General features: G+C 43.8%; 1 protein-coding gene across 8 annotated transcripts in view; it reads left to right on the plus strand.

Annotated features, from left to right (window-relative positions):
- The window catches only part of MGST3 (microsomal glutathione S-transferase 3), a 49122-nt gene that overhangs the window by 13471 nt on the left and 20092 nt on the right, over positions 1–15559 (plus strand). For all 8 annotated transcript variants that reach the window (XM_083156712.1, XM_083156715.1, XM_083156713.1 and 5 more), the window contains 4 exons: positions 506–629; positions 2950–3023; positions 3734–3791; positions 8665–8737. In XM_083156712.1, coding sequence (XP_083012838.1) covers positions 513–629; positions 2950–3023; positions 3734–3791; positions 8665–8737 — 322 coding nt within the window. In that variant the 5' untranslated portion in view covers positions 506–512. The remainder of the gene's footprint in view (positions 1–505; positions 630–2949; positions 3024–3733; positions 3792–8664; positions 8738–15559) is intronic.

Below are 15559 nucleotides of genomic sequence, written 5' to 3' on the forward strand. Positions count from 1 at the left end.
GGTAAGCTTTGAAAAAAAACCAAGACATAGCTTTTTTCCAATAAAGAACCAATAAACGGCTTCAGAGCTTTACCCGGATATAAAAACCTGGGTAATGTGCATTTACACTACGCACACATACACGTGTCATTGCCGTGTTCTACCCTGGTAGATACCAGGGTAGAATTCCCTGGTCTTTCTACCCGTGTTTTGGAAGTCAGACCCATTCACACTAACAAAAAACCTGTGTCGGTGCGCGTCCCTGCGCAAAAACCCAGGTAGAATTTCCAAGTGGAAAAGGGGTATAATTAACACTACTCTTTTATATTGAGCATACATATTCTGCATTTCTAGACAATTAATTTGGCTCTGCTATATAATGTAAGCCAGTAAAGTTTCTCTTAAATTTTAAAATTAATTTTATATTTGTTAGTAAGTCTTGGATCTGTGTTGTGCATATCTTATACAGCCTGCAATTGCAGAGGTCATACTTGTGTATAACCTACAGTATTTGAATGTGTTTCAGACTGAAGATGGTGGTCCTTTCCAAAGAGCATGGGTACGTGATCCTGACTGGTGCAGCCAGCTTTGTTATGGTGAATCATCTGGCCATCAATGTGTTAAAAGCTCGTAAGCAGTACAAAGTAGAGGTAAGAGGCAACAATGTATTTTCTGGACAGTACAGTGGGGCCTAATTGGAAGGCACCTTTTTTTTCTCAATGCTGCAATGCAGGTGGGGCAAATGTAACATTTTCAGAGAGAGTAAAGGTGTGTACACACGGTGCAATTTTGGTTACTCAGCAATTAAAAAAAAAAAAGTTTGTAAAAATCTGAGAAGGGTGGTGGACTTTTTTGGTACTTGTGTAGTTTCACGGCGCCGCCGCGTGCACACTCTGTCTCAGAAACTTGGCAGCTTGCCAGAGGCTCTGTTTAACTGTGCGCGTGCTGCTCTAGCTCTGTCTGACTGTGCGTATTGTCAGCTACGTTATCAGCGTAGCGTCGGGCGGCAGCAGCGCGCTGCCCAGGCGCTGACAGGTCACTGTGGTACTTGTAGTTCCACAGTGAAATAGGCATCCCTGCGCACCGCTGACAACGGCGGCATGTAAAAGTGGATACCCCGGGCACACCGCTGACGTGCCGGGGCTTCTAAACTACACACCCCGGCACACCGCTATCAAAGGGGGTGTCCCCATGTAGACGCTAAATTAAGACGCAAAACCAGACTGCCTGCAAGCCGCTAAGAAGGGGGAGTCTGGATTTAGACGCTAAAGCGTCTGGATTAAGACTCCCTGCAAGCCGCTAAGAAGGGGGGGTGCCTGGATTTAGACGCAAAACCGGTCTGAATCCAGGTGCCCCTGCAAGCCGCTAAGAAGCCGGGGTTTCTGGATTTAGACGCTTAAGCGTCTGAATCTAGGCACCCTGCAAGCCGCTAAGGTGGTGGGGCATGTAAATTCCACTATCCACGCCAACCCGAAGCGTGGCGAGTGGCGGCGGTACGCGTCCTACAACTTTTTCATACCCCGCTATCCACGTCGGCGTGGAGTTGATTTAATAAAGTGTGGCGAGCCACCAAGCCCGAAGCGTGGTGAGCGCAGCGAGGGGACGCGGATACCTTCACCGCAGTCATGAAGCACTGCCCGGTCTCCCTCGAGATGCCCCCGAACACCCACTGCTGGGGCAGGAGCCGTCCCACATTGCTCTTCCTCTTCACATAGAGGCTCTCGTCCACCTCCACAATGTGACCCGGGCCTCCGATCCACTGCTGAGGCTGCACCAGCAGGTCCACAGTGCAGGCCTCCCTCATGAGGTTATTGTACTGGACCGATGTTTTTTGCGAGATGTTGAGCTGGCGGTCGCAAAACTTTATGCTGGTCAGCTCTTCCGCCCAGCAATAGATGAACCGGATCAGGGTCACGAAGCTGAGGTGAGACCCCCGGAACCACTGCGCGGACCTCACGCTCACCTTCTTCCGGCAGCTGCGAATGTGGCAGCGCCACATGCGCTCTTTGACGCTCAGCCTCATGGGGTGGCCATTGGGGCAGGTCTGGGTCTGCGGCAGGAACTGGTGGGCCTGCAGGAAAGCCACCGCCGCCTCCTCCGTCTGCGGCAGACTAAACAGAGTCAGATGCTCCATCGCCATAGTCAGGTTTGCCACTGCCATCATACACCTCCAGCTCTCACACAGTGCTACTACTGACTGACTACGCTAACTGCGCGAGGCTAAGCAACAGACTGTGCGCACGAAGTGCCGGGAGTGTGAATTCAGATGCTAAAGGCGCCTAAAATGTTAGCGTCTACATTGGGGACACCCCCTTTGATAGCGGTGTGCCGGGGTGTGTAGTTTAGAAGCCCTGTTTGTGTCCTGTTTACACGCTACATTTCATTACATTACAGCTAGAGTGGCACGCGCAGCGCTACGTTACATTACATTATAGCTAGAGTGGCACGCGAGCCTCTGGCAGGCTGCCAAGTTTCAGAGACAGAGTATGCGCGTGGCGGCGCCGTGAAACTACACAAGCATTCCGACTTTTTGGGGGGGGCGGAGAGGAGTGATCTCATGTGGAATTGGCCAGTTTTTTTTTTTTTTTTTTTTGCATGTCACTAAACAATGTTGAGTTACTATAGTTGTGAGACAGTCCCCAAAAATTGCATGGTACATTTTTGTTTTATCCAGTGCTTGAAATTCTGTACATGCCCGTTCGTTGCTGTGGGTTACCCACTAACAAGCATTTACTTAGTAGGCTCCAGTTAATGGTCATTATTGCTTGCAACCATTACAGGTTGTCTGTAGCCTCAGGGATGATTGCGGGTCTGTAATTGAATAGCCTAGGGAAAATTACATATTGGGGGGGGGGGGGGAGGCTGCACAAATGAACCCTCATCTAATTGAATCTACCACTTGTTAGTGTAAAAATGTTTGATTTGTGTTGATGGAAATATAATACATATATATTTTTTTTTGTATATAAGTATCCAAACCTGTACAGCGATGATAAAGCAACTGGCCACCTTTTCAACTGCATTCAGCGGGCACATCAAAATACGTGAGTTTCAAGATTTCTACAGATGCAGCATGTGTTTACTTCTACTATCCAATGATTCTCTAAAATGCATTAAAAGTGCTGGATGTACATGTAGCTTCCAGATGCAAACACATACACCCCCACCCCCTTCTAGAGAGGCCTTGTCCTATAGTTTCAATGGTATAACCCCTCTGCCTCAATGCATTTTTTTTATTTGTCAGCCTACTGTAAGTGGAAGAAGGGTGGATTCCGAAGTGAAGTTGTTACATTCTTTTCAGTGGACATGGAAGTCCATACCAGCGTATAAATCAATGGCACTTAAATGATCATAGTCAAGGTGGTATGAGATTAGTGAAAGGTAGAGACCACATGCAAACCAAAATTTGACTAAAGGCCCATACACACTGGGTGTGGCCATGGAGAAAATTTTTCAAGCCAGTATTTTTTTTTTTTTTTTTTTTTTTACATCATTGCTGTCCATACACACTGGGCAAAAACGCATGTGTATGGACCTTAAGAGAAAACATATATATGAGCAGGGCCCTCCTACCTCTTTTGGTTTGTTTCACCCAGTTTGTTTAATCACTGTTGTTTCCAATTGTAAAAGCGCAATGGAATATGCTACGCTATTTCAGAAACTAAATAAATATATAACAGTCCAGTGAACTTTTTGCACCCATACTATGTTAAACTGTGCTATATAAAGCATGTGTTTTTATCTTCTTTTGCAGTTTAGAAGCATACCCTGCTTTTCTCTTCTTCCTTGTTGCTGGAGGACTTACACATCCGGTAAGAGGATATGGTTTTGGTTAATTAAATGCTTGAAAATCCTTGAAAAAAAAGAACTTGCATGAAATATTGGCATGTATAACCAAAGGCTTGTATCCAAATAATTTATATTCATTAGTTCATTCCTGGTTTATCCAATGATTTTTTTCCCCCACTCTCATGTCATATGTGGTGATAAAAGACTAGAGACTGAGGATTAGGATTATATAAACCTCCTCATTTTACCATTACAGCTTTCAATAAGTGTGGGTGGGCACTAGATCTGTCTTCCTGTCCAGCATAATGGACCAACCTCTCTGGCACCTCGTCTAGGGTGTATCCATTACAGATCACTCCAGCAGAACATTTGTTGGGTTGTCTGATTGACGACCTGGCGAAAGATGGCTTGCATACAGAAATAACAATATTGTGTTGTCAAGTGTGATGTAACCATACACACTGAACGATCTATCAGCCATACCACAGATCATTAAGTATGTACCCAGCTTATGGGAGGTAAGTGTGGGAATAAGCAGCAGTAATATATGTCCTGGAAAAGAAATAACATATGGTTAGGCAGTGCCCAAAATTAAAAAGCCAAATCCATGCTCCGCAAAACAATAAAAAATTTCGGCACTCTTTACCTAGCACGGCGCCCATCGCGGGCATCGCGGCCATCACATGCACTAAAAACCGGATGCGACGCCCACGATTTCCCATAGGGAACAATGTTAAAAGTGTGATTGGACGCGATTTTAGTGTTCAATGCCTCAATGCCCGCGATTTTTCCATAGGAAACAATGTTAAATGGGCCACAGAGCCCAAATAGTCCCCCTGAAGTCTGAAATGGCCCCCACAATTGTTAACGCCACCCCACGATCAACGTGAACCCGAAGCGTGGCGAGCGAAGCGGTACGCGTCCTCCGACCTTTTCATACCCCCACTATCCACGTCGACGTGGAGTTGAGAATAGAATAGTGTGGCGAGCGCAGTGAGTCACCGAGCCCGAAGCGTGGCGAGCGCAGCGGATACCTTCACAGGTAAACGCGTCCCTTCGCGGGCTTCACAGGTATGCGCGTCCCCTCGCGGGGCTCGCCACGCTTCGGGCTCGGTGGCTCGCTGCGCTCGCCACACTATTCTATTCTCAACTCCACGCCGACGTGGATAGTGGGGGTATGAAAAGGTCGGAGGACGTGTACCGCCGCCCCTCGCGGGCTCGCTGCGCTCGCCACGCTTCGGGTTCACGTTGATCGTGGGGTGGCGTTAACAATTGTGGGGGCCATTTCAGACTATTAGGGCTCTGTGGCCCATTTAACATTGTTTCCTATGGAAAAATCGCGGGCATTGAGGCATTGAACACTAAAATCGCGTCCAATCACACTTTTAACATTGATCCCTATGGGAAATCGCGGGCATCGCGTCGCACCCGTTTTTTTAGTGCATGCGATGCCCGCGATTTTTTACCCCCGATGACCGCGATGGACATCGTGGGCGCCGTTCTAGGTAAAGAGTACCAAAATTTCCATTATGGTTTTTAATTATTTTCAATTATACAGGTATAAATCACCTTGTCTTGAAAAGGTTAAATGTAGGACCACTGGCATGATTGGTTCCATAACACTTATTGATAGAAGGTGGAAAAGGAAATCTAAAGTTCCACACAACGTTTTACATTGCTATTAATGAGGATTTCTAAATATGTTTAAACAATTTTTAAAGTCTTTAAAAAAAAAAAAAAAGACCAATCTTGGTCAAGATTGGTCTCGGAGTATACATTGTACCATAATTTTAAAATTAGAGCGTGTGCTTCAGGAATTTAGCTATTATAGGTGGTTATGCAATCTGCTGCCGCTATTTCTGACGTGGGAAATAGCAGCAGCTCCCTATTCAATGCTGTCATTAGTGACAGCATTGATGCAGGATCACGGCAAAACGGGCCCGACTTCAGAAGCTGTCGGGCCTGTCATGCCGATAACGGCCGTGGATTGTCGTTATCCGGGCCGAAGATCGACAATCCACGGCCGTTTCCACGGCCACGCCCCCTCTGCGCCCATCGGCAGGCGGGACATTGAATCCCGTCTGTCGTTTTGCGGTCGATCTGACGGGCCCGGATCACGGCTGTCGGAGGAGATCGACAGCCGTGATCCCAGATTGAATATCCCACATAAACTCTGTAAACACAGAGCAATATTATTGCTCAGTGTCTCATTTTCATCAGCGACCAGAGATGGTTGTTGATGAAGGAAGGTCGCTGATGCCTGGGAAAGAAGCAGGGAAACAGCTGACTGCCAGGGGAAGCTGCTGGTTGCAGGAGTGCGCTCCCAGCGACCGTCGCCCTGTACACACGGGAATATGGCTTCTTAGCAATCATATCCCTGGCAATAATTGCTATAATCACACTGTGTGTATGGGGCTTTGAGGCTGCATTTATTCCTGCTCCTCAGGAGTCGGCTTCAGGCCTGGTCACAAATGCCGGATGTGCCTTAAATGCATCAGTGCCTGATAGTTAATGCGGTAGAAGCTATTAAACCTATACATTTTAGTGTTGGTTGAATAGCTCTTAGCTTGAGAACTACATTTCTGCATAGCAATTGACCATAGTATGCAATGTCCTTTATTTAGTGTAGAAGTTTATATATTTAGGGGCGTGGCTTGGCCAGGCAAGTGAGCGGCAGCAGGGGGACAGAGCTCCGGCAACTATCCTTATAAAAACTCCTGTATCCAGGCCGAGAGCCGCCGAATACCCTGGCTTACCTCTCTCGACTTGCAGTTTAAAGCACCCTGATCGGCGAGTGCGGACGCGGTGACTGTGAGTGCGGCCCGACTCTCCTCTGCATCCAGGTCCCTGCTCCCGCCAGCGCCATTTTGGAGGGACCCGGCGACGCTGGCTCCGTGCAGTCTCCGCCGCGGCTCCTTCCTCTACTACGCCCTGACAGCGGCACTCCATCCCTTGTGTTCTCCCTCCCTGAAGCGGGGGACGAAGAACTGTGAAGCAGGGGCAGGTTTCTTTGGAGCGCCTGACGGTTTCCGCCCTCCTGAAGTGGAGACGCCATTCTGAAGGTCTCCTGCTGCGCATCGGGACCCGGGGCCTTATCAGTCTGGGGCAGGGTGAGTGTGGCTGTACAGCTTGTGTCCCTCACCTCCTGCACCTATCTCCTCTGCCTCCTGTACTAAACGAAGTGGTGCTGCACTGCAATTAGCTTTGGCACTATCTGGGACTCAGGCTATATATTACTGGGGGTTGGATTCCACCAATTCCCTGACAATCCCCATTGCCTGTTGTAGTAGCTGAGGATTCCTGTATGTGGTAAAACTACCCGACCCTTGTGCGTAGCTGGATCCCTGAGACTACCCACCCCCTGGAGTACAATATTTCAACACAGTGCACTATTTTTCACTTCTCCTCAAGCTGCCAATCTCCTCTATGCATTTGGCAGTGTGCTAGCCACTGCCATTTTCATCTGTGGCCATTCTTTAGCTGAAGGAATATGGAATCCACTGTTCAACAAATACTACAAGCAATCTCCGCCTCTACCGCTAGACTTCTCCACCAGTTTGATATTGTACAAGGGGCTATCCTGTCTTATACCTGCACCCCTGAGCGGTGCGCTGAAGTTGCTGAGGGAGGTTTACCTACATCTATTGAACCTGCAGCTCTTACTACTACCATACCTGATCATGATCTGGATGCGTATTCCTCTATGGGTCTGCCCAAAACTGGGACTATTTGCTGTTCTATACCTGGCTGCTCTGAGGTAGTTGTGCTCCACCTAAAAACCCCTTCAATGCTACTGATGGAAATTACTAGATCCTGGACTTTGATGTTCAAATATTCTGAATGTTTTCCTATTTTTCCTAGAATGCCTAATGATGAGGTTACTGAGTTAATCTTGCTTTTTCGACTGATCGAGAGCTGGCCGGATTAATGTTACAGTATATGCTTTATTATAATTCGAGATGCCCTTTCGGAATGTACCTTATGTTATTTTCCTTACTGTGGCTCTCTCCACTGCAAACAGTCTCTTCATTGTAATTTTGCTGATATATCCTGGCTATACATAATTTTTGGCCACTCGGCCATTGCCCCACATAGTCCATTCTTCTGTTATCCGCACATGGATGTTTGGTGGGTGGGTTGGGTTCATCAAAGGGATGGGCTAGATTAGTATTAGTGTAGTATAGTATTAGATGTAGTTGGGTGGGTGGTTAGGGGGGGGGGGGGGGGGGGGGGTAGGTTAGGATTTTGGTACAGATTAGCTACAATATAGCTAAGGACCACTAACTTACTTCTTCCATAGTAGGTAGGGATTGGCAGAGGGGTTTTATGGTTGCAGGGCTCCAGGTACACCTAAGTTGGGGGTGGGTAGTACAGGGTGGGGGGTTATGTGGGAGGTTTGCTTTGGGTCCTTTGGGAGGCTTTTTTTTTTAAGGGGTTTATTCTTATTTTAGTTTTTGGTTGACACATCAGTATCAACATAATATTCTGACTACAGCCTGAATGCATGAATGGATATCCTGTTTATAATATGCACTAGGTGAGATAGTACATTTCACTTATTGTAAGATTCATACTCCTTTATACCAAACACATACCCGAATGGCGCCTTCGGGTATTTCTACTGGTAAAATCTATACAGGAATTGCTATCTATATCTTACAATGGCTACTCGTTTTTATTTCTGTATATGTCGGCACTGTACTACGCTTGTAATTGGACGCGTACCACCTGTATACTGATGTGTCTTTTTGTGTGTTGTCTTGTTTAATTTCGGTATGCAAAATCAATAAAAATTATTGAATTAAGAAGTTTATATATTTCTTTCTTGTTGCGATTACAAATTTCTTGAACAATACTTTATCTACCTTATACTTTCCCATTTTGCCATCAATCTAGCGTGCTACTAGTGCTCTGGGAGTTGCCTGGATCGTTGGCAGGGAGCTATACGCTTCTGGATACTATACAGGGGGTGAGTACAATTGTACATATAATTGTATTTATTAACCGTTTCTTATATAGCGCATACATATTCCGCATCGCTTTACAGAGAATATTTGAACATTCACATCAGTCCCTGCCCCAGTGGAGTTTACAATCTATATTCCCTAACACATATATACGCACACACAGACATTCTAGGGTCAATTTTTTGTTGGGAGCCAATTAACCTACCAGTACATTTTTGGATTGTGGGAGGAAACGGGAGTACCCGGAGGAAACCCATGCAAGTACGGGGAGAATATACAAACTCTGCACAGTTAGAGCCATGGTGGGAATTGAACCCATGACCTCAGCGTTGTGTGGCAGCAATGCTAACCATTACTCCATCCGTACTACCTTAATAATATAGATACTCTTTTCTTTAATGTTTCATACAATTCTATTGCCTGTGATTGGGCATGACACATACTTTAGGTCATTTGAACACCAAGGAAAGGAGTTATCAAAGCTTAGTTGTAAACCTGTTTATTTACTAAGCTGTGGAAAGAGTAAGTACCAACCAACCAGCTCCAAACTGTCATTCCAACTGTGTTTAAAAATGACAGATGATTTGTTGGTACTTTGGGGCATATGTATGTACTAAGGCAAAGTTTTGATAAATCCTCCACTTCTATGCATTGAGATTCAGTGGTTGTATTTATTGTCATTTTGTCATCAGAAATGGAGATGTACGGTACTATAGGTGGAAATATTATTCTGTTCTTGAAAGATTATGTCAGTTATTGAGATGACGACCAAAATTAAATGATGGGGATAATTATTAAATGTGAGTTTTCCTGATAAAAGGAAGCATAGAGGAGGTGAAAACTATTGAAGAAAGAGCTATTTAAGTACAATGAGAACATTCTGTAACAGTGTCCTGAAGGCCTAGGGATTCTAGTGTTGGCATTAGGAGAGAGAGGTCACCAGTAAAAATAAATAAAATAATTTTTGTCCTGATTATAAATATTGTTGTCCCTTCATAAATACTTTTTTTTTTTTATATATGTGTATGTATATGTATATATATGTGTATATATATATATATATATATATATATATATATATATATATATATATATATATATATATATATATATATATATATATATATATATATATATATATATATATATATATAAGAAATACAGAGTACCCAAACCGCGCCCAGTAATAGCGTAGCAGCAACTCCGAGGGTCCCCTGTTAGACAGGACCCTGGTTGGTTTAGAGATAAGAAAAAGAGGTTCAGAGTGCGCTATCAGAAATTAATAGGCAATTTGTAAATTATATACAATTTAATAAAAGGTGCCTAATTCCAGGCGACATATAAAACAAAAGTACTTTTTACAGCATATAATGATTAGTTCTCGGTTATTTGTGTTGTTCTTTTGGTGAAGCAGGCCCTTCACCAAAAGAACAACACAAATAACCGAGAACTAATCATTATATGCTGTAAAAAGTACTTTTGTTTTATATGTCGCCTGGAATTAGGCACCTTTTATTAAATTGTATATAATTTACAAATTGCCTATTAATTTCTGATAGCGCACTCTGAACCTCTTTTTCATATATATATATATATATATATATATATATATATATATATATATATATATATATATATATATATATATATATATATATATATATATATATATATATATATATATATATATATATATATATATAGTTAATGACGATTAAATATGACCAGAGAGTCAATAAGTGAAAAGCGCTGGTTACGTAATAAGTCCGCAACCAACGTACCCTTTATACCTAACTACGTGCGAACAAAGCGTAGCGCAGCGTAGCGTACCTTTTATTGTATTATGTACACCAAGAACCAATACCTTAATCAGAGATTCCTTCGCAGTACTTTGTCTCTAATCTGCGAATATACCTTATCGGACTGTGTCCGTAAAATATATCTTGTCGCTATTATGCGAATAAACAGACACGACCACTGTATATAAATAAGGAGATAAGAACTCCGTGAAAAGGTTGTATTTAAGTCCCTAATGGACAAAAGGGGGTTACAGAAATAAGAATAAACAGGTATAACAAGTAATACAATATACTAACAATGAATACTAAACAGGCTCTGCTAAGGGGAAAGAATACAGATACAAGACACAACCAGCCAACTATACAATAAGTATAAATACCGTTAATGCAACCGTTACCCGTCTCATCAAATATGCGAAGTGCAGTCCGGTCAGAGCTCACTATCGTTCAGGGCTGAACTATAGTCCGGTAGAAAAGTCATGGGAAGGTAGATGTGCCGAAGAGACTTTGGCTGCTCTGGGTCGCCTATCTTATAGGGTCAGAAGGGGGAGGTCAAAGGCCATTCCCATTGGTCAGAGATTTGTATGTCAGGTCCACTGTGATCGGGGGGTAAGATGATACAACTGGTTTGACTAGGTGCAGGGGAGTGAACTTTAAGAGTCCTTTGTTTGATGGTTTCGGCGTCAGCAGTGATAAGAACCAGTTTCATCTAAATTCCTTTGTTACATACTTTCAACAGAAACTGTCTCTGGAATATGGATTATGTTCATAACTATCGGGCCGTGTATATTGCAAAATATTCGCAATGACCGGAATACTGTGCATAATGAACGGAACGGTACTAAACATGATACAGACAGATGCGTGCAGGGCTAACTAAGCTATGTGTGGCGTTCTAAACCTTTAACTATATTTCATTTAGTGTAAGTATGTTATTATGAATTTATGTGTGATAGTATGGCTACTCTTCTGGTCCACTTTGTCACACATACTCGGGTATGGAAACTTTATTTGCGCAACTCTGCGAACCAAAATGGCGGCCATACTATCCTAAAATGGCGTGTGTGTAACTCGACTTCCATAGTCCACCCTTTAACAGTAAATATAAAACTGTTACATAAAAAAAACATTTTACACGACAATACAGAAATTCATAATCCTAACAAAGAAATTGGGATCCATGAAATAAACATATAAGGGGAGTAAACCATCTGCTCTTGGCCGATCCAGGATCACGGATAAACGATGGGCCGCATTTATCGAACAATCTACTCAGGGTCACGAAGGATAATGTACAGTTTTGGGATAAAAATAAAAACAGGGGTGGTTACAACATATACACGTTTTTCAGATATGGCATCCTTTGGTAGGTATTGTTTGTGACAACAGACCCTTGAACTCTTTGTTGTCTCTCTTTTTGGTATGCTTTTAAGTATGATGGTATTATCACTATCAAACATCCGGTCCTGGGTAATGTGTCAAGTTTATAGATTCTACCTTGACCTAAACTGGGATGGGTAACACACTCTCAGAACTCTGTATCGTCCGTCCAATGCCTGGCAGCAGTGCGGCGGCGGTATCCTTGATTTTGAAGATAACGGGTAGTGGGGGGGGAGACAAGAATAGGACCCACAACAATAGAGGAAACTGAGAAAGGAAAAATTTTGTTAGTGATCCTTCCAACCTGTTACCAGTGGGGTGTGTCACAGTCCCTTTTGTAGCTTGTACAGGTTGCTTGACCTTAGCTGCTCTCCAGTCCTCCCGAAATGGTGCCTCTTAGCGATTTCTTTCTTTCGCCCTCGAGTGTAAGGACCTTTTGGTTTTCTGTTCCTTTGGCAGTAGGACAAACGTACCCGAATCTCTCTCTCTGCGACTTTGTTATTGAGGTAGTGCTGGTCAACAAGATTTGGGGTGGTTCTTTCCAAAGGTCTATCAAGCAACCTGTATATGGCAAAGCAGGGGAAACAACAACATCTCCTGGTTCATGGTTATGACAGTTCACAACAGGTGTCAACAAAGTCCTTTTGCTGCAGTTTTCCAGGTGTGGATACATCACTTGCATTTGTGGTCTAGGATCTCCTTGTGGGATTACCATAACCTGTGGCTGCCCGCCAAGCAATGTTTCGATGGGGACCAATGAGGTGGAGTTCTGAGAGTGATTTTACTACTACAAAAAGAGATTATGGGGTGTACCATCAGTCCCTGAAGGTTCACATATGACTTAAACCTTTCATATATATTTTTGCATACTCAAGGGTGCTTCTGGGCTGCCATATCTATACACACAAACGTCAACATATATATATATATATAAAAAAATATAAATAAATAAATAAATAAATGCTTCTAGAGTGGACTGTACGAAGCCAATTTTGTATTACCTGCAGAGGATCCTGCTGGAGGAGGGATGTGGAGATGGCTCTGTGGGAACAACCGTTGCAGTTTCTTTCCCCCCAGACAAGTAAGGCATGATCCTGTCGTCTTACCTGTCTGTGGGCACGCCAGAAATTTCGGACTAATTTTTTTTCACCTACCTCCCCTGTCAAGACAAGTCAGGCCATGGGCTATCTCTGTCCTGACAGTTTGGCATGTTCTCAGAGTCACTGGTTTTCCTTGTCCATCTTTCTATTCCTGTCCACATCCCTTCGGCTTCCAGACTGCTTCTCCTGCAGGGGACACAAATCTTGTATTTCTATGTGAATATACTGACATTTACAGGGGGGGGACACAAACATTATCCGCAGAGCGCATGGCTCACCCAGCTGCCTTGCCAGCATGTTCATTATCAAGTGACACTGAATCCTCATTGAAGATGTGGCCTTTACACTTGATAACAGCCACTCTGTCCGGCAGCTGTGTGACTGTCAGAAATCTTTTAAACTTACAACGCTTGCGCCACTGGAGTGCCAGCTACTGAAACAAAACATCTGAGGCGCCATAGGGCCTAAGATCTTCTGTATTACCCCAACAAACATACTTGGAGTCGGCATGAATATTGGCTGTTTTTCTCTCAGTTCGCAGTACTATTAATGAGACTGCTGTTGCTGAGTGAGACGTCCAATGGGTTCAGCCTCTACTATGCCTTTTCCATCTATTACGGTATAGCCAGTGTACAATTTTCTCCCCTCGGTGTTGTGGAAAGAACGAAAAAAAATGAATTACCTCTTCCAATGGGTTGTTACCACCCTTTGGGGGGGCTGCTGCGAAAGGTCTGACTCAAACATGTCATGCAATCATATTCGTCTCGGCTCCCACTAAATTCCACCATTCCAGCAACCTCAGCACCAATCCACCCTTTGTGCCTTTGGCGGGCACACCTGGTAAGAGTGTTGCTGGGTTTACAATATTACCCATTTTACATGGTAACATCAATGCAAGTTCCCATTTAGTGAACTTGGCTGATGAATATTTTTCACATGTTTAGGCAGAGTTTTAGGAGTGTCCAGACTATATGAGGAGCATAAACAGTTAAAACACACCCCAACACCACATTCTCAGTTTTGTTTACCAGTAGTGCTATGGCAACTACACTGTGTAGACAAGTAGGAAGTGCTCAAATAATAGGGTTTAATTGCACACTGCAGTACGACATTGGTCAGGCTGGCATCACCAGGTTTCTTACGTCACTATATCTGTCGCCCCCTCAGCAGGTCTAATATTCTAAATCACATGGTCCCTTGTGTCAGTTTTACCCATGGCAAAAGGCTGTAATCAGGCCTGTTTCTCCTTCTTTTTCCACATCTGTCTGTGAAGACATGGGTATTGTGATTGCACCTATTTATATGTAAATGCGTTTTACAACCCTTTTCATTCTTTGTATAAGGGGAATGCTTTGTGCATTACTTGGACTGCTTTTCACAAGATGGTGGCTGTGGTTGCCCTGGGTAACATTAGGAGCAATGCTTAAAGTTACTGGGACTTTGTTCAAGATTTACTGAAAAATATATTGTGACTACTCGCTTTACAGGGTACCGCATATTCACAATGGGTATTTTTCTCTGCTGGGAGTGCGACAGATTTTTCGAACTATTTTTCTATGATTTGTGGGTTTATGGTTACTAATGTGTCCCAGATTTCCCTCCCCCTCCCCCCCTTGTTCAGGCGCAACCGCAATCCGTCCTGAGATACCTTATGTCCTGCCTCATGAGGATACACCAGAAGTTGTCTATCGCCAACTGCTGGTGCTGTGGATGAGGAAAGGACATAACAATAGATCATTAACCCATTGTATTGGTATTTACCCATTTGTGGGCCGTAAGGACAGTGTGCGATCTTGCAAGACCCGGGGGAGGGGCTTGGTGGCTTTCTGAGGTTTCTGGAACAGAAAAGTAGGGAAAGGAGAAAAAAAATTGGAAAAAGAGAGAGAAAAACTCAAAAAGGGTAGAAAATATTAATGACAGTAATGTGTACATTTATTTTCAACCGAAAATTTTTCTTTTATTTTGATGACACCAGGATTTAGCACTATGGGGGAATTGGCTCTCAACTATTTGGTTCTTACCCTTTTCAACTCCTGTTCTGATTTGTAAGCCCTCCCTTTCTTTCTGTTTCCCAGTGTGGTTGTGACTATGGGCTGTGTCTAGGGGTATTTAGCTAAAAGTTCTCTTTTGGGAACCTTGTTATTTCACTGGGTATTTTTTTCAGCTCAACCTCAGATTTCGAATGGTGAGGCTGTACTTTGGGGCGCTATACTTTCTGTTTTTAACAGGGTTTCTATTGAAGCTATGGTTGCCATTGATCCTGTGTCCTTCCCATCTTTAGTTCAAAGGGAACTCGGTATTTGTGCTGTAGTTTTTAGCTACCTTAGATGGATTTGACTCTATAACAGTGGAATACAACATTAGCCTCTGAGGACTGTCCAGCATATCTTGCACTTCTTGTGTAAGATTTCTAGGAGTGTCCAGAAATACCCCATCAGGGGTGCAATAGATGACACATCCCATTTTACATAGTAAATCTCTACCCAGGAGGTTAGTCGGGCCGCTGCAGCCAACAGAAAAGAGTGTTTGGTATGCAGAGGCCCGC

This window comes from Crinia signifera, chromosome 8, assembly GCF_055691185.1.
Source record: "Crinia signifera chromosome 8, ASM5569118v1, whole genome shotgun sequence".
Taxonomy (NCBI): Eukaryota; Metazoa; Chordata; class Amphibia; order Anura; family Myobatrachidae; genus Crinia; species Crinia signifera.